This window comes from Buteo buteo, chromosome Z (assembly GCF_964188355.1).
Source record: "Buteo buteo chromosome Z, bButBut1.hap1.1, whole genome shotgun sequence".
Lineage (NCBI taxonomy): Eukaryota > Metazoa > Chordata > Aves > Accipitriformes > Accipitridae > Buteo > Buteo buteo.
Window position 1 is genome coordinate 45090064 of NC_134204.1, and position 26453 is coordinate 45116516.

Consider the following 26453-nt stretch of genomic DNA (forward strand, 5'->3'; position numbering starts at 1 on the left):
GGACTCCTTAATATCCTTCAAACGCTGCACATGCCTACAGACATAAAGGGATGTCTTAGAAAAAACATTGGTTGAGGAGATCGTTAATTCACTAAATAATAGAAAAGCATCTGGCTTGGATGGTTTCCCATACAAATTTTATAAAGCCTTTAAAGAAACTCAGAGGTCCATTTTCTGTGCAACATTCAGCATAGCCTTTGAATGTGGTGATGAGCCAAGACATTTGGCATGATTCTGATTGAGAATGAATGTATCCAGCATCCTTTCATCTATTTGCAAAGGTATTTCCAAAGGGCTTAAATCTATATTTCCCATTACTGAAAATCACAATTAGATAAGCTTTGTTAACAGAGATTATTTGATTATTAATAAACTTATTTATGGCTTTCTCATATTAACCAGAGTAAGTAGCAAGGATCATTACTCATGAAGTACAAAAAGGATTTGGTTGCAATGCCTTAGCTTTTAAACAGTGATAATAGGCTTCTACATCTGCAAATCACATTAGATTTTTTGAAGGAACCAGTGTTCCTTAAGTACAGAGATCCAGGAATTAGTCAACACACCTTTTTCTCCCCTAAACTGCTAATTTCTTAAAACAAAAATTGGTGCTAGGAAACCATTACTTTCCAAAAATTCCTGAGCTTGAGAATGTTTGGAAAAGTTTCAAAATTATCAAAATAAACTGTTCAAAATGCAAAATCCAGTCTTTTTCACTAGTGTGCAAGATACAAGATAGTTATAGTGGCAGTTTTAATAGATTGTTGAAGTATGCCAAAGAAAAGCTTTAACTGACCTGAACCAAATTCTCTCCCAAATGAACGGCAGGGCATCCAGACAGAATTGTTTCACTGTATTTCCCAGTTACCCATTTAGAAAGATGCCCCTGATACCCTGAGATAAGCAGCTCCTTCTGGCCTTCTTAAAAGGACTGAGAACTGGACCTATGAATTGTCCATAGCAAGAGATTGAATATTTCTCTCCGGCTTTGTGTAGGCCAGGATTGGCCCAAGGTTTTCTTGATATGGGCCATCTGCTATCCTTTTGTCATTTTTTTTCCTCACAGGGAAATATAACCACAGCAAGAAGATTAATGCATAGGAAAAAAATCCATTTGTGTCATTGGAGCTTGCATTTGTTTTCCTGGGTTTTGAATTATTTAATATCTTTATACTTTCTTCTCTGATTTTTATTTCCACTTCATCATCCCGGTCCTAATAATTTAATGCTCTTACTCATTCTTCAAACTTTCTGTAACTCCAACCACTTTGTTTCTTCCACTCACCTCTTTCTTTCTCCATTCTGACTCCCTGCTTATTTTCTCTCCCTTAATTTCTTTTATCTCCTTCTGTTTCTCCCTCTCACCATTCTCTCTTTCTTGACTCCCCACCTGTCTCTTCTCTTTGTATTTCTTTCCCTATCCTCCAGTTCTAACTTTACTCCTTTTCTTATGGTCCAGCTCACATGGGTTTCCCTTTTTGCTGAATCCTCCCATATTCTTCTCTCTTGGTAAGATATATAGCTGAATGGCAGTCATCCCCTTTGTTGCCATTTTCTTTTTTCTCCCTCCCCCCTCCCCCCCACCTGATTAACAGTGTGTCACAAAAGAAGCAAAATTAAACTGTCCAAGTGACAACTCTCTATATGTTTCACAGGCTTTTCACACTGTTTTTTCTGTTTTTCTTTTAGTATTACCCATAGCTGTTTCCTACCTTTCTAAATATTTGAGACTGTCTGATAGCTGGCAACTTAACCCAGAGCTTGCAGAAGACTTGCAAATACCTATTGAATGTGGCCAGTGCAGTGAGGTCGACCTGTACTAGCAGATAATGTGAAACAGACACTATGTGTGCTACTGCATTTCAGAGGTCTGATGGCTGAAGGAAACTATTTGTACCAATATTATTAACTTTCTTTTTACTGATAATTCTGAAGGACATTCAGCTGACATGTTTTTTTCTACAGTCAAAAGCACCATGGATATTACATACAGCAGTTTTCTGATCCTTGCCTAAATGAGAGCAGATTGCTTAGGTTCCTTGGTAAACAATTAAAAGTAAAAGCAGAAATGGCAAAAGCAAACTACAGTAACAAGACTGAATTGGCCTATGGGAATTATATCTACAGCTCACATTAGAGGAAACAGGGACAAGTGTTTCTTCGTAAAGCAAGACAAAAGCCACCAACCCATGAACTGCACTGCCGACAAGGGTAGTGACATGCACTCAGCCTCTCAGGATTGCAAAGTGTGGTGAGCCACTTGAAAGTCACTCTTGTGGTTACCATCTCATCAACTCCTCAGTATGCTTTTGCACTGCTACAGCTCCCAGTAATGATTTTTCTCTTTCAATAAAATATAAGTAGTTCCTGAAAAGTTAAATTTAAAAAACCTAAGAGAGGGGGCCTCTTACTTAAGCTGTGAAAGCTTCGTTCTTCAGATCTTGATGTTATTCTCTGAGTTTCTCCAGGGAAAAAGAAGAAAACCAAAGTTTTTATGCACTAATTTAGATGTAGATCAATTAACAGAATATTTTAGTTGCTTAGTCCTGTGTAAAAGCGTATTTACTGCTGGTGTTTTAAGTCCCACTTCAGAGTGACTTTGGAAAGACTTTGTCAAACACTTAAGCCTGCACTGTACCTGCTACATGTAAACCTGTTCCTTCCAGTTTTCCCTGACAGTGACATATCAAGAACCCACGTACATTATGCTTTTTCTGTTCATGAGTTTGCAGAGTTATAAAATGACAGGTAACTTAATCAATGTTTTACATATACAGATCTATTACTTCATCATCTTACAATGACACATCACACCTCAGATACCATCTAGCCCAAAAGCTCACCGAAATCCATGTGACTTCTTCTGACTCTGCTTGACTTTGAAACAGGCTGTACGTTGCTGTGACTCTCTGACAGGACAGTAGAGTGGAAAACCTCCTAATGCTCAGCATGGTCCAGTCCCCCTTGTATTGGCAGATATTAGTTACATGGACATTTAATCATATATTTATAGGTAGTCCCTGTTCAAAGCTTTTAGACTAGAAAAACAGGAGGAGGAGGAAATTCAGCAGTGAGCTGAGGGAAGCCCAGAATCAAGGAATGAGTGAGGCTGGATGGCCCTAATGTGCTTAATTGTCCAAAAGGCTGAACTGTCAAACAGGTTTGTGAGAAGGGACTAGACAACAGAAGGCAGTGTAGCTGATGGGCTGAGAAAAGTGATTTTAAAAGCAGGAACCATACAAACAGCACACAGCTGAGTCAGTAGGACATGAGCGGAACAGCGGGAACAACAGCTTGAAACCAGGGAAGGGCGGCAAGCGGGCAACAGGTAAAAAAAGAGGAAGTTTGAGAAAGTGGCAGGAGTTTCTAAAGTAGACAAATTTCCCATCATTCTCAGAGAGTGAAGAGGATGGAGATGAGTTTTCAATCAGCCAGAAATGATGAAGTAACAATAGAGCAAGCACACCCCTGCAAAATCTAGACAAAAAGTTGGAATGACTATTTAGTTGTTACATTGAAGCTGAGGGTTTTCTAGTGATGGATGTTTTCAGTAATAGGCCTCTTTGGGTTCAAGAATGATTACTGCAGGAAACCTACTTGATGAAAAGTTAGTGCACTTGATATTCTGTCATCTTCTTTCAAATGCCATGTTTGTCAATTCTCCGATGCTTTGAAAACCTCAGCTTGGAAGATTGGCAATAAAATAACAGGAAGCATAGGTGAGATCACTCCAACAGAGTGGTTGGCCTATGGATACAAAAGAGTCTCAAGCTTTTCTGGGGTGTTCTTCATCACAGTAGGCAAACTCTAGCTGCATGAAGATATGTTGTGGCAAACAAACAAACAAACCTGTGAAGTAAAAGACTTGGTAGAGAAAAAATGAATTCCACTTCTGAAAAACATTCCCAGTCATCTCTCTCTCTGTTTTTCATGTAAAAAATGATGTTTTGGAAACCAGACGACACTAGAGCTGGGGAAAACATCAGACAACAAAATTAAACATATATATCTATGAGAGATTCACAATGAGAGACGGAGCAGTCAAGTGTTCAACACAGATGCAAATTATTATACATTTTCTGGACATGCCTATTGATCAAACATTGTCCGAAATCTAATTTTAAAAATGCAAACTTTGCTTCCTTTTGCCTCATGAAAAAACATAGCTTTAAACAAATGGAATTTGTCAATTAACAACAGTGAACCTATTATATGCCAGATGTGTGACTTATGTGTATTTCTTAATGTTAGGAAGTCCAAACACAGAACACCAACAAAAATGAGAATCACAGTCTCAGCCCATACAGAAATACAGAGTGTGTTCTGAAAAGCCTGCTTCAGAAAATAATATTCACACAGAAATTGTACAAGCACCAGTTGAAAGTTTTAATTTCCCACTGTTTTGCATTTTTTATTTCAGCTCCACTTTTCAGGTTTTCTTAAGTGTTCTCATCTTTTACTTTTGGGCTGCTGAGAAATTATAGATACTTCTGCGTACACACAGAGATACTGAAAATCCTTTTCGGGGTATGACAGTATTCAGCTTGTGGGTGGTGTTTAGGGCCTTGTTTTGCAAAGACAGCTTTGAATTTTGGTGCTCTGCGTGTGGACAAAGCCCTCACTCCATCCTGCCTGATGCCGTATGTCCTGTGGCTGCCTCACCTACACCCTCTCTCTCCTTGCTGCACCCCTCTCCCCCCTTTCTATCCCCCAAAGGGAAAGCAGCTGCCTGGGAGGCAGCAACACACTCTGGCCTCTGAAAAGAGGGACATGGAGATATAGGGAAGCACAGTGGAGAGAATAGAAGAGACAGAAAATTATCAGAGGAAGAACAGAGCAGGGAAGAGTGGCGTCCCCATCCCCTGGGCACTGGGGAGAGGAGTGAGCCCACCGACACACACCATGGGGAGCCACAGTAACCTCCTTGGCAAGCTCCTTCACAGAAGGATCAGAGCAGAGGGGAAGGGCAGAAAAGAGGTTTGAAAATCTCAAAAAGATGCCACAGACTCAGAGAAGCATCTGCCAGAAACGCAAGCACTCAGGTAAGAGAAGGCATCCATCGTGCCTGGAGATGCATGTTCTTCCACGCCTGTCCACCCTTTTGCTCATTAGTGGAGGATGCAACTCATATGTTTTCACAACATATGCCACAATGTATGTCAGTATGTCACTAATGCCATATGAATCATTCCTATGTCACAGTGCAAACACCATGGGGAGGATTTTTCAGATCTTTGTTGTAAATGACTAGAAACAGCTTAAAAGCATACATATGAGGTGTTAGTGGATAGGATCCTTCAATCTGGAGGTTTCATACCTTTTTTTTCAGCTGTAGCAGTCATCCCTAGAGAGTATCCTGTAATTATAAATTCTGTAACATAGGGAAGCTCTCCATTCTGTTCAGAAATCCTGTGAATTGCTGCTTTGTCCTTGCCTAGACCCGAAATCCAGAGGAATAGGCAGTACTCTTTTGGAGATCCTCCATTACTGATGGTTGAGAGGCAGAAAACAGTCACATGAACCTTTCACCCTAGGGAATGTTCCTTATTCAGTCCTACATGCGCCATGCCATACTTGCTGGTTTGTTTGTCGTTCTTTAAAATTATTTCTTTCCTGACATACTTTTGTGGAAGAATCATAGGATTCCAATGCACTGGTAAATTGAAGAAACTTTTAAGGCATTTTTAAGCAGAAGAATGCTGGTGAGGAAGGTACATTTGAAAAAGACCTCAACTGACTGCAGAGCCCACCACAGCTCACAAGCCCAAACATTATGAGAGTCTGTTCTGAAGAGCTTACCTAGGGGACATAGTTGGTACATCACCAGCTTTGAGGGGGCTCAGATCCCACTTCAGCATCAGAAAAGAAGAAGATTCTTAAGATGTACAAGACTCTGGATTCTGACTTCTCTGGCCATTTTGGCCACATGTGCCAGGATGCAAAGAACTTGATGCTGAGCACATGAAATCTGTCTCTAAGTGTGGTATGCTTGAAAAGCTCCCCAGAACCCAGCTCATCTGACACATTCACAGCAGTGTGGCAGGTCCAGGCTCAGTCATTTCTATCATTGGTACACCCAGTCCTTGTGGGACTGGAACCACAGAACAGCCCTGGTGCCAACACTGCTGAGCCCTATAGAAATAGGTACAGAAGTGGAAACAAAGCCTGCTTCTGCAGATGTCCTTTACCTTCTTCAGACATTCCTGAGCAGATTTTAGCTACTTAAGAACACATTGTAACTGAAGTAGCTGAAATGAAAAATAATGAACCTTATCCTTAAGTGATCTTATAGTTCGTATGACAAGAATGAGAAAAATAACATTGATCATGATTACACTAACTAGAAGACTCAGACTGGTTCATGTAGCTCATTTTTTGTTAAATAATAGTTAAATAGGGTTATTTTGTATTTCTAAATAGACAGGGGGTTAGAGTAAGTTGATAGGCCAGTTATATTTCCATTAGTGTCATTTGTGGTGTTCATGACTCTTTTTCAATAGATAGCACTTGTAATTTGTTTACTGTTTTCTTTTTTGTGTCCAACCTGCTGGGTCATCCAGATCAATTTCATAGCCTGAACCTTTTCCATAAGCTGCACATTGACAGCCTGTGGAAATATTTCCATATACATAATATGGGGACTTCATGTATAGTCATTGTAAAGCACAGCTATAGGAAAAGACTTTTGTACTTTAACAAGGTAGGGAACCATGCCCAAGTTATATTTAAGCAGTAAAGCAGTTTTTCACTTGCTATAAAGGAAAGGCAGATGCAAGCAAGGATTTTCTGCAACAAAGAGGTGTACAAATTTTCATTTTTAGCCCGTACTGCTCCTTTAGAAGTCTGGGGTTTGATGTTGTGCTGACTTTGCCTCCAGAAGAGATTACAGCTGCAGCTCTAAGATTGCTCTCCAACCCTTCAAGAACTGCTCCAGCATGTGTCATTTTCATGGGGTACAGCCCTTCAGGGACAGACTGCTCCTGTGTGGGCTCTCCATAGGCTGCAGCTCCCCTCAGGGCATGTCCTACCTGTTTTAGCATGGCTGCAGGTTGTATAGCTGCTCCAGTGTTGTCTTCCATGGGCTGCAGGGGGACAACCAGCTCCACCACGGTCTTCTCCATAGGCTTCAGGGGAATCTCTTGTTCTGGTGCCTGGAGCACCTCCTCCCCTTCTTCTCCACCAGTCTTGGTGTCTACAGGGCTGTTTCTCTCATATCTTTCTCACTCCTCTCTCTCACAATAGATGCACCGTGTTTTTTACCCTTTCTTAAATATGTCAGCACTGAGGTGCCACCAGCGCTGCTGATGGGCTCAGCTGTGCCTTGTGGTGGGTCTGTTTTGGGACTGGCTGGAACCAGCTGTGTCTGGTGGAGGCAGCCCTTGTCTCTTCTCTCAGAGGCCAATGCTGCAGCCCTCTACTACCAAAACCTTGCCACATAAACCAAATACACCACTTCATCATAACAGAATCAGTGCTGTGGGCTTGTGTGCAGGAGTGGTCCAGCAACAGCAGATCCATAACTTCTGCCACTGATCTCAGAAGAGCTTTAATGGTGTCACCTACATTGGTTTAGGGTGGAGATCTAGCACAGAGCCATCACCCGCCTAGCAGAGCCACCTAGACCTCATGGCCAGTCCTTAGACTCAATGGAAAGCAGAGAGCTTAATAAGATCTTGCAAAACTGATGTATTCTTTTACTTTTGAACATTATCAAGCTGACTATTTATAAACTAAGCAAACAAAACCCCCAACGCTTTTGTCTCCTGCCCCCTCCTTTTACAAACACCTTTGTGAAGTGTCTGTCCTGGTTGCCCCTTTTCAGATCCACAGGTACTACCAGCAGTAGCACCAGACACATAAATTTTCAGTCCTGGTCTACCTAGACTTGTGATAAAGAGGCTGGTGCTAACACTGGTTAAAATGAAACACCCCTCCTGCCCCCCAATCTCGCCAATGCTAGAGCAATACATGGATCTCTTCAGAAGATACGTGTATATAAAACTCAAGTACCAACCCACTGAGAAGCAGTTGTTTGTCTGTGGTGGGAACAAAGTCCCACAGCCCCATCTGTGATAACAAATGAGAACTTTGGCTCTTATCCATGGCCAGGGATGGAGCCAACCAACACAGACCTAGCTGTGGACCATTAAAAGTGGGGCACAGCGGTGAAAGGAATTATCTTATTGCAGTGTATTGTTTTATCAGCAGTTGAGGACTACACTCTACAAATAGAATAAAAGTGTAACACGTTTATACTCTTGCTTAAGAAAAGAGGCCTGGTTATATTTGTATTGTGCTCTATATTGTATCATTAATGGCTGCTTAATTTGTACTGCCTTAAATTTATCTCTGATAGTGCTACTATGATTACTATTCTGTGCATTTGTCTCAGTTGTTGCCTTGATCTCTACACATGCTTTTTCTGTTTATTCTGTAAAAATTGCATCAAAAGCTCACTGATGCTTGGTCTATTTGTTTGTACAATAAAGAGTAAAATGGAGTTTAGTGCCTGCTTATGGTCCCTGTGAAAGTAATACACTTAGAATTATACTTACTCTGTTTTAGAATATGCTTTGCAAGAAACATTGCCATCAAACAAGACAGCCATCATCAACATAGTCTTATTTTGTCACAGTCGGAAAAAAGACATATAGCAGCAGTTTATTCTGGTGCATTTACGAGGCTCTTCCAAGAATCTTAAATGAGATAATTTTTAGAGAAAGAACAGTAATAATTCACAAAGCCAATGGGTGATTTGTACCAAGACCTCAGGATTCAGCCTTGTCTCTCAGAAATGTCTATATCAGCAAAGATAATCTGTAAATGGAAGATGTTTTGTCTTTTGAAAACTGGTTTCCACAATGTTCCCTCTTAAAATAAACCAGGGGAAGAATTACCATTCTTCTCTGCTTTGGCCACCACTACCAGGTCTGACTCAACTGGAACTTTCTTTGGTAGATTCAAGCTTATCAGATAAGATCTTTTTCTTGACTGCTAGTGCTGCAAAGTCAAATAGTTCTCAGGAATTAGGCTACTTCTGTCTTTGATAGCTAATGAGTAATTACCTGACTGGATTTGCACAGAAGTAACTATAACACCTGTATCTGAGAAAGTGTAACACATGAAAGGAATCCAGTTCACTCTCTCCCACCACCTTATATAGTTTTAGTGGGAGTCAAAATACACTGAAAAATATTTTTTGCCACATAAGTAAGCACATGTAAGTGAACATATATCTAGTGCAGAAGCCATTTTTGCCTGATATCTGTGTTGTAGAATTTTGGGAGATGTTTGCATAGACCAAAGGCCTTATCTCAGAGAAGAAATGAATCTAGATGCAGCTGAAAGCACCTTCTTATTGCTCTTTCAGTGACTGTTTAAAGAGTAAGAAGGGGGTGAGGATAACTTCTAATGCAGGAACAAGTTCTGTACAATTTTAACATCCTACTGTATCCTCAAAGAACTGTCCTCAAAGGACAAGGTCTCTGCAGATTAGAACAGCAATGATTAGATAAAGAATTACATTTTTCTAGTTATTGCAATATACTCAGATGTGGAGAAGAAAGTCCTTCCAGTTGGCACTAATATTTTGAAGGAACTTTAAGCAGTAAGCTTCAACGAATGGAAAGTTATCATTATTTAAAGTCTTGCATTTCCCTGGAAATAAAAAGAATATAGAGAAAACACTATGGTGGATTAGACCAACACTTTAATCTTTTCCTTTTCACCATTATTTGGCAAATTCTTCATTGAAAACAGTCAAGATAAAGTCTGCAGGACAGAAATGTACCTTTTGGAACTAGCTGAAAGTATCTTTGGAGAATATGTTCCCTGTCACGTCCAAGTGAAAACGCTTTTATGTGCAATGTTCCAGAAAGGCAGCCTTTTCAAAGCCAGGCATTGCTGGTAAAAGCAACACCCCCACCTCCACCTCCCTACCACCCACAAGGGCTTTAGTTAATTCCAACGATAAGCGTACACAACAGCCTTTACAGAATGACATTAGGAAATATGAAGAAAAGCTGATGTAACAAAGCCAAATCTATCTGAGCCTGTGTCAACAGCACACTGCCTCTGGCTTTGAGCCCTTTGGGTTTTTCGAGAGTGTTCTGTGGATAGTTCCAGTTCAGGTTTCTGAAGGATGGGTGCTCATATCCACTTGCCTTTGTGTATGCCTTTCCCGAATGTTCCCGTTAACACAGTCACAAATCTGAGGGATGAAAGACAGCCCAAAGAAGGTAGCAAGTGCTCTGCTGTTCTCATATTATTTAATAAAACTTGTCTCAATTGGAGTGAAAGTAATGGAGAGACCCTCCTTATGTAAGTTTCAAGAAGACTATACCCATCCCGTCTCTTTTAAAGAGCCTTTTAAATTCTGTACAAGAGTTTGCAACTCACTGTGGGTGGGTTACTGTTCTGCGAAGTGTATTACTTTCCCATGTTTATTAGTAAGTATTTAAGCTGTTGAGTAGTGGTTCTAGTATCTCTGGAAGGCAAGGCAGGCTCTTCGTGCTTCCCTCTTCCCTGTAAATAAAGAGTTTGCCAGACATTGCAACAATTGATACTTCAGAAACAGGCCGTTTACTTGAGTTACATCTTATAAGCATGTCTTGTCATTGCTTCTTCACAATACATCATTTCACTCTCCTTTCCAAGGGTGCCATTTTCTAGGACTGCTACTCATGGTGTATGTCATCCTTAATATGTTTTTTCTTAATCCTCTTTACCACAGTAAGCTGATTCCCACTGTTCCCCCTTACCTCTACAAGACAACTAAGGAAAATTATACTAGCATGTGAAAAGCCTTATTGTGTTCAGCAAGCCCCAAGGTAGAAGACATGCTGAGAGCTGGGCCAGTGGTGGGGATTACAGTAAAATGGACTTTGCTATTGTTATTGGTTTTGCTATTCTGGGCCATGCATGAGTTTTAGAAACCTTTAGCCCCATATTACTTGCAGCTATGTAGAATGGGGATACTGTAGCAGGGTGCACAACTACACTCCCCACACTACCGTGTGTTGCAAGTTTTTGAAGTTATCTAGGCCTTTATTTATTACATAATTCACTCTACTACTTTCATTAAGGTTACTGCAGACAGGCATTAACGCCCTTCACCACAATCTACAAAGGTAATGAGAAATCTGGGGCATCAGCAAGCAGCATTTTAGGAAAAGATGATTTTCAGGGATAGCTGTGTGGCACTCTGAAAAGTGGAGCTGTTCAAAGTGCCCAGAGTGGCCCCTTAAAAGCAAACCACCTTGGCCAAAGCATATCATATTTTTATATTACCTGAAAATGGGGGATAGTTAATAAAAGTATTTAACCTGAAATTTTGAGCAACAAAATCCCCAAGCTGGCCACATATATACAAATAAAAAGGCTAGATACTTGTATCCCTACGTGTTTTCTTGGGAAGAGCTTTTACTGATTGTGTTCTGCCACCTAGTGGTCCGAGAATGGAAAATTTCCAGCACCCCTGTGGTGATGTGTGGAAACCAAACCAAAGGTGATCAAAAGTAAAAGCAGCACATACAGAGAGCAAGATGTGACCGGTGCTACTGTAAAGCCATGGAAGGGTCAGAAGAAGAAAGGATGGAAGGAGGGAAGCAGGAGGCTTGGGAATAAAACAGTTACCCGGTAAATGAAGCCTGACCTGAAATTTCAGTCTGGGCTTTGCTGCGGTTTTATTATGGCAGTCAAGATAGGACAAGGAAAGAACTTATAGCTCTAAGGGAGTTCTGCAAGTTTTCCTAGGTGGTTTCAGGTCAAGCCAGATACCGCAATAACTTATGCAAGGTAAATGTATAGTATAGAGAGTACCTCAGTTGACTTCTGCTGAGCTGTTTGCAAGAATAGCGTGTAACTCCAAGGACAAATTCCTTTTTTTGAAATGCCTGGGCATGATTATTCAAAAAACTGGGGGGGGGGGTGTGGATATCTTTTACATGGTATTTGTGAGTTGAAAATAGAGAAAGGCTTTTTTCAGTGGCTTCTTGAGGAAGTATCTGTAAGACAGAAATGATTCAAAATAAACTGATAAGAGACTTTGGAGTCTTTCCATGTGTAATAATTGGTGTAATATGGCCAAACAGCCAACTATAGTCAAATGAGAGTTTTGTAGGACAAGTTCAGTCAGCAGTTAAGCATACTTGGAATATTTGGGGTCATAGAGATAATAAAGCAGCTGTGGAAGATAGCTGGGATGGTGCTATGTAACAGGAGTTGTTTGGTACGGGCTCCAATCTTTTTTTGTGTCCCTGCTGTTACTTGAGCTCAAATGCTACAGCAGTGCAATAGTATTTCTTTAGAGAGGGGAAATAACATTGGTATGAACTACCCACAGTCTTCCTTCATTTGAACCAGAGCTGTTAGTTTAGGAAAAGTGCCAGATTGGTGGAGTTATATCTGGTTTGATCCATCTGTAAGAGTCTCTGACAGAAACTAGGCATGTAATGCATAGTTCCTCAATACCTTTCAGTGCAGAATCAGGCTGGAGACAGCTCCCGGATATATAATCCCACAACTGCAAAAGCTCTGCTCTCCCATTTCTGCTGTCTAACAATTTTTGCTGTACTGCAACTGCTAACAACACCCCCCAAGCTACTGCTTCATTTTACAGATCAGGAACAGAGACATCACAGAGCTGAGAAACTTTCCCAAGTACACATGGGGCCTGTGGCAAAACTCACAACTGGACACAAATCCAGGTTTATTATCCTACACATGGGGCCATTGTCCCCAACATGGGAACTCCAAATGTTGCAAAGCAATTGCTGCTGTTGTAGTAACACTTCCCTAGCATGTGGAAAACAAGTAAGCAACAAGACCCAAGTATAATAGTTCTTACATATATTTAATCCTGGTAACATGCAACATTTTGCACGTAAAAACTCAAGATTTTCTCACTTCATCTAGACAAACATGGTTGTGAACTACCATCTATACTTGCCACCAGCAAAAACATGCAGCAATCTCATGTAGTGTGCTCCCGTGTTCCTGACATTTCTAGTCACCTGACACCAAAGTCATCAGTCAATATAGCAAAAAGAAAATGTCTATTTTCACTATGGCAACCATGGCAACCCGTGCATTCTGATCTATGCCTTTTGAGGTAGTGCACTGGTTGCTATAATGAATCCCTATGCTGCAGAATGCCATAGCAACAAGAAAATGCTTTGATTTTTTTTTTTTTGGCCTCTGTAAAACCATCATGAAGTAGTTCACAGAGCTTCCCTTGCCCTGCACCACTGCCCTAGACACAGATTTGTCTTCTACCACTGCTGTTGGGGGCTGAAGTTCAGAGCCACCATCCCAGCTATATGCCACTACTGAGCAACATGCTTAAGTGACTTTAAAGCTACCTGTATCTAGTTGAAATTTGGAGGTCTGTCAGTGATCCACAGACTCACAAAATTTGGGAACCATAGACATATGGCACTGCATAGTGGGAAGCAGTCTGACCATTGCGTAGCAAAACCTGTTCCAGTCTGCAGAAGGAAAGAATTGGTATTCATATTCTGTGTCTTTAGCATCTTGCCTCTCTCTACTCATGTCTTTCATGAGAAAGAGGTGACACCTGGTTTGGAAAACACTTACTTGGCTCCATAATTTGCTGAATATGAGCTGCCTCTTTGACATAGTCAATTATGTTCACAAAGGTACATAGGTTGCAAGTACTGCTGTGTTATGTAGAATTGGAAAAAGAGTTGGTTTCTGAAAGTGTGCTCGTTTTTTCCAACTGCCTCTCAGCCAATTTAAATAGAAATATTCCTGTTACTTACCATATTTTACATTTTCATTTGCCTTGCCTTGCCTCATTTACATAGTTCAGTGCTTTTCTAGATTGGGGCCAGAGAGAACTTGTCTTACATTAAGGACAGTTTTCTTTGATTGTATATGCTCTGATCATGATAAAGGCTACACAGTTATGTTTCCTGGAACTGTTGTACACTGAACTGTGTAAAACTTTTCCTGGAATTATTACCAGTGATTTCTAGTGACTAACTAACACCCTGTGAATGCTACAGTACAAAGCTCCACAAGGCTATTAGATACGTGCTGACATCCAGAGAGTAGCTTCTGAGGGTGACAGATTGAGTCATGCCACCTATGCTTCATTAACTTGTCATCTGCATTAGTTACAACCTATTGTGCACTGCCATGCCAGTAACAGCAAAGCAGCTTAAGCTCTCCCTTTTTTGCAAGACATTTGAAACAGGGATACCTCCACATAGGTTTCATCCATTATTTAATCCATTACTTCCAAAACACTTATGTAGATCTTTGCCTCTATACAAGTATAGAGTGTGTATTGGGTTTGCGTGGCAAAGGTTTGGTAGCGGTGGGGGCTACAGGGGTGGCTTCTGTAAGAATAAGCCAGAAGCTTCCCCTATGTCCCATGGAGCCAGTGCTAGCTGGGTGCAAGATGGACCCACAGCTGGCCAAAGCTGAGCCCATCAGCGATAGTGGTAGTGCCTCTGGGAAAAGAGATTTAAGGGGGGGGGGAAAGGTGCAATGGCAACTGCAGTCGAAGACAGGAGTGAGAATATGTGAGAGAAACAACCCGGCAGACCCCAAGGTCAGTGAAGAAGAAGGGGGATGAGGTGCTCCAGGTGCCAGAGCAGAGATTCTCCTGCAGCCTGTGGTGAAGACTGTGATAAGGCAGGCTGTCGCCCTGCAGCCCATGGAGGTCAACGGTGGAGCAGATATCCACCTGCAGCCTGTGGAGGACCCCACGCCAGAGCAGGTGGATGGCCAAAGAAGGCTGTGACCCTGTAGGAAACCCATCCTGGAGCAGGCTCTTGGCAGGACCTGGGACCCCATGGAGAGAGGACCCCATGCTGGAGCAGGTTTTCTGGCAGGACCTGTGACCCCATGGGGGACCTACGCTGCAGCAGTCTGTGCCTGAAGGACTGCAGCCTGTGGAAAGGACATGTGGAAATGACACACACTGGAGCAGTTCATGAAGAACTGCAGCCTGTGGGAAGGACTTACATTGGAGAAGTTCATGGAGGACTGTCTCCCGTGGGAGGGACCCCACGCTGGAGCAGGGGAAGAGTGATGAGTGCTCCTCCCAAGGAGGAAGGAGCAGCAGAGACAACGTGTGATGAACTGACCCCAACCCCCATTCCCTGTCCCCCTGTGCTGCTGAGGCAGGGAGGAGGTAAAGTTAAACTTGGGAAGAAGGGAGGGGTGGGGGGAAGGTGTTTTAAGATTTGGGTTTTATTTCTCATTATCCTACTCTGGTTGATTGGCAATAAATTAAATTAATTTCCCCTAAGTCAAGTCTGTTTTGCCCGTGATGGTAATTGCTGAGTGATCTCCCTATCCTTATCTCAACCTACCAAGCTTTTGTTATATTTTCTCTCCCCTGTCCAGCTGAGGGGAGTCATAAAGTGGCTTTGGTGGGCACCTGGTGTCCAGCCAGGGTCAATGCACTGCAAGTGCTAACAAGCATTTGAATAAATCAGAAGTTTCTTCTCAGGTCTGTGTTGCAGGTTCATTGTCACTGGCAATCATGTTGGAAATGTGTTCCTGGGCGCTGATAGTTCAGGGTCCAAGCTTCCAGCTTAACACTAAGCAGGTGAAATGCACAGTTCCCTTTTTGTGTCGAGAGAGACACAAGGACCTCTACACATGTGAAATCCTAGTACCATCACAAGGACAGAGGGAAAATAGCCACCTGAAAGCATGATGGTACTTTTTAGCAATCTCCTTCTGGTTTTGCTGCTTTTTTTGCATTTAGGATGCAACCTTCCCTATATATCACCTTTTGATTAAGTCATCAGCAAACCAGATGGGCAATCTCTTTGACCAGGTATAGGTAGAGCAATGTCACATATCCTCTGCTATAATTGCCTTCCATGTAATCCTGCTACAGAGGAGTCCTAAAAAAGAAAAGAAACAGACCACCTCTCTTCTGTGGGAGGAAGACGGCTGTCTCAAGCTATATGAGAGGCTTTTTTAGAAGTTCATGCATGGTTGTCCTTACTAGCCAGAGTAGCCCTTTTAACCAGCTCACAATTGTGGCAATGGGAAAAGCAGCCATTTCAAAAGACCAATATTAAATAGAGCATGCTAGGGAGCAGCAAGGAGGGAGAGTGCCAGTGATGATTTACAAGCAGGGGGTGTGGGGGGTGTTCTGCTTTACAGTGAAAGTTAATGTTTCTGATTAATTTCCCTTGAAAGAATATATTTGTCTAGTTCAGACTCTAAACTTACTTGAAAGCTAAACCCTGCTATAACCAGGATGCTGGATAAAAATTGTGGACCAAACCTGTGCAGTTTTTTTAGGACAGGTTTGCAAAAAATATTTGAGCCTATATCTGCCATAATCAGGATTAACAACATTCTTTAAAAGCACCAAAAACTGAGGTTGACATGCAGTCTCCTAAGCCTAGGTGGATGAGGCCAAAGAAAAGCACCTAATGATATGAAATCCATGATAAAAATCACAAATAGTAGTAATACTGGTATTTATATTTTTTTCAGAAGATTAAGTTAATAAACTGAGTTTTACAGGAAACTAGCATCTTTTACAATAACTCCAAATAAATGCCCCCTGAAAATAGCTGTACTGGCAGCTGTTTTAAGTTCATGAATCTGGATTTCCCAGAACAGATTCTGCAATAATTAATGAAAGATTGAAAAGTTAATTGTTGTTTTATCAGAATAGACTGGTTCATTCCTATCTGCACAAGTTTTATTTGGGAGGTATATCAGGACTTTTGTTCCTGTACTTCAGTTCTTAGCTTTTTTTCCAAGTCTTTGGCATTAACGATGTCATAGGATAGGAATATATATATTGCAATCTTTTGCAAAACAATCTGCAAACAACTTTTTAATTTTGGAGTCATGAAAGGTCTGAAGCTTAAAAACATAACAGACCTTTGTCTTCAAGAGGATCTTCTAGAGGTGTTAAAGATCTATTAAATTTGCTTTCACAGGGAGTAGTCAGATTGTGACCTGATTTTACCCACATTTGGTTTGCAGCACAGCTCTGTTGTTTCTGGTAGGAATAGTGCTCTGAGCTCCTGGGTGGTGACTCCAGGCTCAATTTTCACAATTACTAATAACAAAGATTGAGAAGAATCGATACAGGAAACTTGCTTTGGAATTTGGACATTTCCATTTATATGAGCTATCTCCAAACAGGAGCCAACCTCCTGGATCAAGATGTGGCCTGAATACCTCTGGGGGCAGAAAGAGGGGGACTGGGGCACACAGTAGATAGTCCCTGATTTGGGTCCTTCAGTGACCAAGTTGGTGAGGTGCACCCATGTTAGCAGCTCAGTTCATGTGCAGCCATAGTTACCAGAAGAAATGTGCAGAGATTTCTGAGAACAGAGTCATTTATCTTCGTGCAGTAAAACCACTTCTTTGGTATCAAAAAGAGCAGAAATAGTATTAGGAATGGATGGCAATTCTAACTTATTTCTAGTTCACAGCTTTCTGTAAGTGACACTCAAAATCCTCGGAATCTGATTTTGTTCTTGCCTACAGCAGTTTAATTCTACAGATTCATCAGTTTCAGGGTAGAAATGAAATCATGAGTATCGGGCTCAGAAATGTTCTCCTCTTCTGATCTGTAATGGGAGAAGACATTTGCAGCAAGACGTGTCTTGCATTTATCCTAGTTTAATTTATGAATAATTCCAAGCAAGTCAGAGGAATTGGGCTGTTAAGAGATGGACAATAAAGGGCGGAGGTAGGGGTGTTCACAATTGTTGTGGAAAAGGAAATTTCTACCAAGGAACACAGCTCTTATTTATGATCTATCCCCACAACCCCAATTAAAACTTAATCCAAGTGCAATGAAAAGCAGGTTGATGCAGTATTTGGCAACATCCTTTCCAGGAACTCAGGCTGTAGTTTCCTCCAGGGAAGATCTCCTGTGAATGATTTACACTGGAGAAGGAGACAAAAGCAGAAATCAGATATACTCCTTTTCTCTTATGGGAATCTCTCTCTCCTCCCCCCCCCCCTCCCCCCTCCGTATAGGTAGTACATGTATATATACACACACATACACATGCACACACACACATAGTTTCTCCAAAGCAACTTTAAATGTGTTAAAATTTTCATGAGAAATTAATCAGAGAGAAGACTTTCCAAACACCAGCCATGTGCCATGACCAGATGTTCTCCCTTTTTACTGGGGTGATGCCTGGTTTTGTGTATAAAGTCCTTGTGCCCCAAGTATATCTTCTTAGATAACTGAAATGATTGAGGGTTTCACTTCACTATTCAATGTTTTTGCATCTTCAAAGCATTTGCTCAACATTGATTCTGGTGAAAACAGAGCAAGTTCTTGTCTTTGTAGCAAAATGGTAGAGTTAAAACTAGTGTGAGGAGGAAAAGTTGGAGTGATGAAGAAATATAAGTGAAGGAATGTACCCAATATCACAGATGGTTTTTACTGTGCAAAAAAGTTTTTGACACTGGCTCAATGTTATGATAAACTCATTTGGAACATCAGGTTGCAAGAACAGAAATTCCTTGCAGTGGTATGCAAGCACTGATGTTCAGGCAGAAGCTGGTGATCTTGATACCAACAAGAATAATTTTCTTAAACTACCTTTTTGTGAAATCTAAAAATGTTACCATAAAAATAAGGCCACCTTACATATTGTACATGCCCATATTCACAGCTACATTTTATGTCAAGACACAGAAGGAAAAAATGTGTGTCAAAAGAATAATAGAGAGAGAAAAAAATCACCTGAAGTTAGAATTGGAATTTTGATTCCTAACATGAGGAGTTAAACACCACAAGAAATCTCAAGTTGCCGCAAGTCTTGACACTAAGAAGATGTAACAAGATACCTCTCTACTACACACACAAAACCCCTGTTTTAGTTAAGCGAGGGGGTGTGAAGGCAGATCTAGTGAAATAAAAAAAATTCTGAAAAATTTCACCATTTGGAGATTTTGTTGAAAGAATTCTTGCAGGTTAGATTACAGCACCTTCACGGTTACATTTACATTGTATGTTTTTGTTGCTCAATGTCAGAGCGTTGTCTTTGCTAAAAGAAATGTGAAAAGAAGGATGAAGTTCTTCTATTTTCAATAGCATGGAAAAAAGCTGAATTAGAGTACTTATTTCTAAAGCAATTAGTTGTGCAAATGTAAAAAAAGCAACACATTAGGACAAATTTAAAAGGTTCTTGCCATAATCTAAATACATAGAACTTTCATTCTTTGTGAAGCAGTGTTAAGTATGTCTGAATATACTCCTTATTTAATACCATTATTTCTTTCTTCTCTATCTTGGATAGAGAATTATCAAATACAATTTACCTCAGAATATTCTTCTACCTCGAATGTGTGTAAAGTTTTCTATGTAAACAGGCACAATTACTATTATCTTCAGCCAGATTAATAAACAGCAAAAGGAAAAGACCTTGGCTTTTTTCAGCTAGTTATCCTCAGATACTATGTTAACATTATGTTAGTTCAAATATTTGATTTATTTTTTATTAATATTTGAGATGAGCCTGAGCTAGACCACTGAATCTTTTAGCCTTCCGGGAAGCTCAGGTTTGGACAAAGATGTTTTGAGTTCTCTGTTCGTTCTGTTTGTGTTTGGCATGTAACAGAGAAATGCCCAAGAAAAAGAAAGCAATTCAGCAGCCTTAAATATCCGTTTCTTTAAAAGATGCAAGTTCATGGATAGCAGGTGCCTAAGAAAAAAGCCAAATTAAAAAAAAAAAATAGGCTTTTAGAGAATATGTGAGCTCCCTAAATTATGCTGACAGAAGGATAAAGAGTTCCTCAATACCTGGTAAAGAGCTGCTGGCAGCATTCAACTACTTCTGTGCCGTTGGCAGGGAAATCTGTGGAGTTGAAGGTGTTTCCTAATAAGATGTGGCAAGGAATTTCCAGACCAGGGACAGTCAGCATTCCTGTGAAATAATTAACAATTTTCTTAATGACTAATGAAGAGGAGGATAAGACTTGGGGTTGTCTATCACTGGAGCATGGTAAGAGGAAACATTCTGGCCACTGTTGAGTCCCACCTTAGGACAGTTTCATTAACTTAACTGCTCTGTAGGAATACTATCAGCCCAAAATATCAATTTAACATTAAGGCAAAAAGTTGTTCAGCTTCCCCCTCACTCCTTCTCTGTTACACTTCTCTGTTTCTGCTCCATAATTTCTTCTGTATTTCTGTAGCCAGTGGTGTGGAGGAAGGATTTTAACTCAGCTATAACTTGCTTTGTTCATGAGTCATGTGTTACACACAGACTAACAAAAAAAGAAGTAAGACATAATGGAAGAAATAAAACAAATCTTTTCATATCCCAGTTTTCAGGAACCTTTCGTATCCCGCATATTGACTTTTAATTCTGCCAAACCCGAAAATACTAGCGTTTGAGTGACTGGAGTCGCCCAGCTGTGTCTATCGTACCGAGGCACTGCCACCGTGTGGTCACTGACTGTAAGAGACACCAAACTTGGGTACGGTACCTGCAACACAGGCTGTCATGAAACAGGCAACAGTTCCTGCAATCATTGCCCTGAAAGCACCACCAGCTATTTCCTTTTTTTTTGAGGGAGCAATGCTTGCTAGGAAGAAAAAAAGTGTGTGTCAAACATAAATACATATAGACACAAAGAAGATGAACCTGCCAGCTCTCCCACCACAAGAAATTCCCACCCTGCAGTTGGAACTAGGAGAAAAAAGGAGGGAAAATGAGACATTGGCCATTTGAAGGCCTAGTGCCAATGTTGGCTTTCTGTTAAGAAGGTGGCTTGTGTATAAAATGGAGACTTCTCTTTGGCTTGGCAGTTCGCACATCTGTGCTGGCTGATGGCAGCTTTCAGAAGCAAACCCCAGGCACAGCACCGGGGTCTGGCCCCGTGGCTGGGTCCTGCTCCTCCACGCTGCCCTGCTGCTGGTACTACGGAGCCCACCTGGGCTCCAGGGTAAAGGCAGCTGCCAGCAATTCTGGCCGCCCGGTGAGGAACCCAGATGGTTTTTCAATTTTTCTTTTTCCCTCGAGATCTGAAAAGCCTTCCCCCACACCTGTAAGCCTACTGCGTATACACGATATTTTTACAGGAAACAGCCAACTTGTCTTTCAGACCAGCGGGCTACAGAGATGGTTTGCTCCTCCTGAAGCCCAAGGGCTGTACTAGCTCAGGTTCATGGTGTAAGGGCTGGACAGGGAGGCCTATTGGCAGGGCTTGGTCCCCTCCCCTTCCCCTCAGCCCCTCTCCCAGTACCTCCACACCAAAGCCTGCGCCCCTCTGGGATACCCCCCCATGCACAGCTGGGTGCTAGGTCTCAGCAGAGCTGCTGCTCAGCCCCTAAGGCTGCTAAGCTTCACCCACAGCCTGTTCAATTGGGTGTTTTCTTCGGGATTTGCTTGTCAAATAAATTGTCTGTGAGAAGTGTTCTTACTCAGGCCTCCTATTACCAGTCCCAGGGAGCCAAAATTGGCAAATCCACAAAGACCATAGGTGGCAATGACTTCAGAGCGAACCTGGAAAACAAACACACATCCTGTTGAGTGGTTTGAGAGAGCTTGTGCTGATTTAGAGGTCTGAAAACATGGTATTGCAGCCCAGGCCTCCAAGTACTGAAATCACTCCATTTTGCTTGGTTGCTGCCCCAGTGTGTGGCTTTCCGCAAGCTAGGCTCATTGTCTTGCTGAAATGTGCAGGCTTTCATACCCACTGCCCATGTGAGGACTCATAAGCCATGTGATGGTTTTATTTTTCATGTACATTGCTGTGCCTTGTTGAATTGAGTACTAGTAATTAAAGACAAAATATAATTCTTATCTTACTAGTGGCAATTTAGCTGCTGTTTTCTGAAGGAATGACTCAGAGAGCTTTAACTCAGCTTGTTGTTCATAGCTGGACTGCCTCTATAGGCCTGGGGAAGAGTGGCTGGAAAGCTGCCTGGCAGAAGAAGACCTGGGGGTGCTGGTTGACAGCTGCCTGAATATGAGCCAGCAGTGTGCCCAGGTGGCCAAGAAGGCCAGTAGCACCCTTGCCTGTACCAGAACTAGTGTGGCCAGCAGGACGAGGGACGTGATCGTCAGCCTGTACTCAGCACTGGTGAGGCTGCACCTCGAGTCCTGTGTTCAGTTTTGGGCCCCTCACTACAGGAAAGACATTGAGGTGCTGGAGCGTGTCCAGAGAAGGGCAACCAAGTTGGTGAGGGGCCTGGAGCATAAGTCTTATGAGGAGCGGGTGAGGGAACTGGGGTTGTTTAGTCTGGAAAAGAGGAGGCTGAGGGGAGACCTTATCGCTCTCTACAACTACCTGAAGGGGGGGTGTAGCAAGGTGGGTGCTGGTCTCTTCTGTCAGGTGGCTGGAGATAGGACTAGAGGAAATGGCCTCAAGTTTTGCCAGGGGAGGTTTAGTTTGGATAACAATATTAGGAAAAATTTCTTCACTGAAAAGGTTGTCAGGCATTGGAACAGGCTGCCCAGGGAAGTGGTTGAGTCACCATCCCTGGAGGTATTCAGAAAGCGCACAGACAAGGCACTTCAGGACATGGTTTAGTGGGTATCATTGATGGTTCGACTCGATGATCTTAAAGGTCTTTTCCAACCTAAATGATTCTATGATTCTATAACACTCTGTTGAAACCTCAAGTTTTGGTATATATCCCTGACTTCTTTGTCCCTGAACAAGCAGCGGGATTCATGTGCAAAGCTGCTCTGTGTATGCTCCACCCTGTGCACAGAAGAAGAAAAGGGAAGTGCGTCTCCTAGAGAGTGGATGCTTTGATATGCTAACAGGCAGAGGGACATTATCATTTTGGAATCCCCATTAGAGACTTATTTCCTTCCTACCTTCAGGCACCTTCCTCCCCTTGGGCAACAGCATCTCAGTCTGGACCTCATATCAGAGACAAGTTTGGGTTGACCTTTGCCCCCATGGAGGGCCCCCTCACGGGACACAAAATTACTTTGGGTGAAATCAGCCTACAAACCTCGCAAACCTTCAGACAAATGCAGTTCAACCATTTGGGGAAAGGAGGCAACATACCTCACATATCTCAGCACATGGATTTTTGTTCCCCTGGCAGCTTTGAACGCCTATTTACTGTGTTTTAGGCCCAAGCTGAAGATGCCTGACTGAGTGTTCTAGAACGTTTCCTGTTTATTAGAAATTTCTCTGTTTCCATTACTGTTTTATGAAAAGCAATTTGTAGAAATTTTCAATCCCTCTGCACATATGCAGGAAAAAGCTTTTCAAGTACCCACTCTACCTGCTTTTCCTAGAAAAGGCTTTGTGTACTGTGATTTCCCTGCTTTTATTTGCACTTTCCTCACTCTGAAAACAGGAAGCCTTGTTATTACTGAGTTCAGAAGACAGCTTGTTTGCTCGCTTTGATTGAATATCTGTGCCTGGATGTATTAGAGGGTTCTGAAACTGAAGAGAAATTAAAAGTGGAAGTCAAGCGCACCCTTACCTGAAGTGTTGTGCCATAATTAAAATGGTTACTGTGCAATTTTTACTTCTGTTATGAATCAAAATTATTTTTATATCTTAGAGTTTTTTACTATGGAAGTTAATATAGCTCTTTATAGGTATTAGAAGTGAACATGAAGGTTCTGTATGACATCTTACTAAAACAAAAAAAAAAAAGAAAAAAAGGTGGAATGTGGTTGATGGGGTCTGCATTTTAAGGCTGACTCCTGGATTAAAAAACCCCCTATTCACTCATTCAGAAGTTCAGAGCCATATCCCCCTTCTAGACCATAGCATGATTATAGTAGAGCAGATCAAAGGTCCATCTAGCCCAGGATCCTATTTCCAGGAGTTCCAGGAACATTGGTAATGGATGCTCAGGCAAACATGTGAGTATTTGATCACACCACCTGGCTTTCTACCTCCACTTGTGAAATATGTTCTTGTAATAAGGAACACAAGTGGTCAGGAACATGTTTGCAGTTTTGTAAGGCAGGTATCCATAGCATCACACCAGATTAAATGAAGAATAAAAGTTGTACTAAAGGATGCTTCCTAATTAAGGGTACTCTACAGTGACAATTTGTTTTGATTTGAGGAAGAAAGTCCAGTGCAGGTGTAAAGCCAGATATCATGGCTCTCTTTGCCTGTGCTTAGAATGAGGACAAATTCAGCACAGGCTGTGCATGTGGATGCCGCATGGGGGAGCAGTCATGGCTGCAAAGGTCAGCCTTCATCATTGCATGCTCTTTGCCCGTGTGCACACAACTAGGACGCCCTTTGTATTGCCACCCTATAGGTTTCTTCCTCAGTGCATTGTATCCTCCACTGAATCCTCCAGTTCTTGCCCAGGATTTTCTTGGGATAGTATCTCATAGGGAAGTGCTAACTAAGAATGAGGTAAGAAGAAACTCACCTTCAAGGCAGCCTTCATCTTAAGTGCAGTGTCCTGTGGGACATTGCATGTTCCCCAAAACTATGCCTTCCTTTTGCTATGCTTGTTTGAGATAGCTAGTGTGATGATAGTCACAGCAGCCTCACAAAGCAATGCTGAATTTTCATAATTGAACTCTGTCACTGAAAGACACGCTTTAGGGTAATATGCAGCCATTATCTCTTTATGCCCTTATTAAAAAATAAGTTGAGTTTCAGCAGAAAAGCATTAGATCCAATAAATCTGTAGAATAGAAAATGTTACTTACAGTCATATACTGTTTCACACCATCAATGTACATGCTCCCACCCTTTTTTCTGTTGTGAATCAGTTTTGAGAGGCGCTCATAAGCCACAAATTCATTGAAGAAAGTTTTATAACCTAGTAGTCCACCAACAATAAAACTGTCTTCCCAGTCTACCCCCATCATGAAAGAGAATGGCATGAAGACATAAGCACAAATGTTCTGCAAAATATGTAAGACAAAGCAGGTCAAAAGATATGGTTGGTCAAAGAACAATGTCATGTTGTAAGTCCTCTAAATTTAAAATAAGGATGGTTTTATATCAGCAGAGGAAAATTGGTCTTGAATTCTTACTGCCAACATGTCTTGGAGACAGCAGTTCTAGCAGTGAAGTATGCCTGAGTAATTTTTAAAAGACTAACCCAAAATCTAGATAAAACAAAATAATTAGCTATGTCCCTGATTTTACACCTAAGGTAAAACAAGTTTCTGTGCCTTTTTTCCCCCCACAATGGCTTCAGATTGGGCACAGTGTTTGAAGCAAAGACTGAGGGTTGAGTTAAAAGAGCTGATAAAAGAACTGAGAAGTCTAGTTCTTCTGCTGATTAAATCAAGTGTGTTAATGAACATGCTTAATTACCAGGTTATTGGACTCCAACTGGTGTAAACAAATGACTTGTCTCTGCATAAAAGTTGTGTATCTGACATAATTAAAGCTGTACCTTTTTGCTTAGCTTTACAAGTTCTATGCAAATTTTAAAAAAATTCCATATCACGGTATTGGTGATTTTTATATAAGAGAGAAAATAGGTCCAGCTGTGAAAGGGCTTTGTCAGGTTGTCCTTAATGAATGTAACTGAGGTGTTTAAGCAGTTACTATTCCTGGTTGGTTTCTCTGCCCACAAAAGGCTGGAAGTTAGTGCCTCTCAAAAGTGATGGATGGCTGAATGCAACATGTCTGTGGTCTCCACTCCTTGTGGGTTATCTGTCTGTCCAAATCTTACTCCATCTAGCAGTTATTAAAATACCAGCCTTTGCACATGAATGTGGCTGAGGTATGCATACTTGTGCCTTTCCTTTGCTGTGGGTGTCTGTGCAGTGGGATGATGTATGGAAGCTGCACAGGGTAACATCTTAATATTGCTGAAGCCACATCTGCTATGACTGACTGCCTATTCAATTCTGCAGCACTTTATTGCAATGTTACATCCTTGTTTCACACAGGACTTTTATCAGGAGCATGCAAAACAAAGAGTTCAAAACCATTGAACCAAGATGGTTGCACTGGGTCAAAAAATTATGTATTGACCTAGGTTAAAAAAGAAATCCTGTTTAAAACCTGTTTCCTCAGCTGAATGATTGGCTGCAGTTTTACAATGTAATTGTGTTGAGAACAAATGGGTATTGAGTAGGTGTGGGTTCAGACTTGCCCCAGTATCCTTGTCTAAGTGAAGCTAGGGAGCATTAAGGACTTGATGGGGCTCTGAAGCTAAAGCCACTTTAATGTTTAGCTGGAGAATATGTTAATGGCCTGGCAAGTGTGTAACCAACAGATCTGCTGCACTGCCATGTCAGAGGAGGCAGGTATTAGCATACAATGCTCTGTAAACATACTCTGCTAGTTAGCAAGAACACCACAGAGGGAAGGTACACATGGACTAATGGATATAGAAATATTTACATAGCAACAATTTTCCTTTGGCTGTAAAGACTTTTTTCAAGAACATGCATGTAAAAATACACATTTCTAGATCATATTAAAAAAAATGACACACACGCCTCCCCCCCCCCCCCCAACAAAAGTGCACAGGCACTTAATTTGAGAAAGACAAATTATGC

The 26453-nt window shown here is 41.5% G+C and overlaps 1 protein-coding gene across 1 annotated transcript in view; it reads right to left on the reverse strand.

Annotated features, from left to right (window-relative positions):
* Positions 1-17185: 17185 nt before the first annotated feature.
* The window catches only part of SLC28A3 (solute carrier family 28 member 3), a 43837-nt gene continuing 34569 nt past the window's right edge, over positions 17186-26453 (reverse strand). Inside the window, exons 13-17 of the mRNA XM_075019777.1 lie at positions 24639-24836; positions 21410-21491; positions 20473-20571; positions 19784-19907; positions 17186-17907 (exon numbers count right to left, since the gene is read on the reverse strand). Of these exons, the coding sequence (XP_074875878.1) occupies positions 17793-17907; positions 19784-19907; positions 20473-20571; positions 21410-21491; positions 24639-24836 (618 nt within the window). The 3' untranslated portion in view covers positions 17186-17792. The remainder of the gene's footprint in view (positions 17908-19783; positions 19908-20472; positions 20572-21409; positions 21492-24638; positions 24837-26453) is intronic.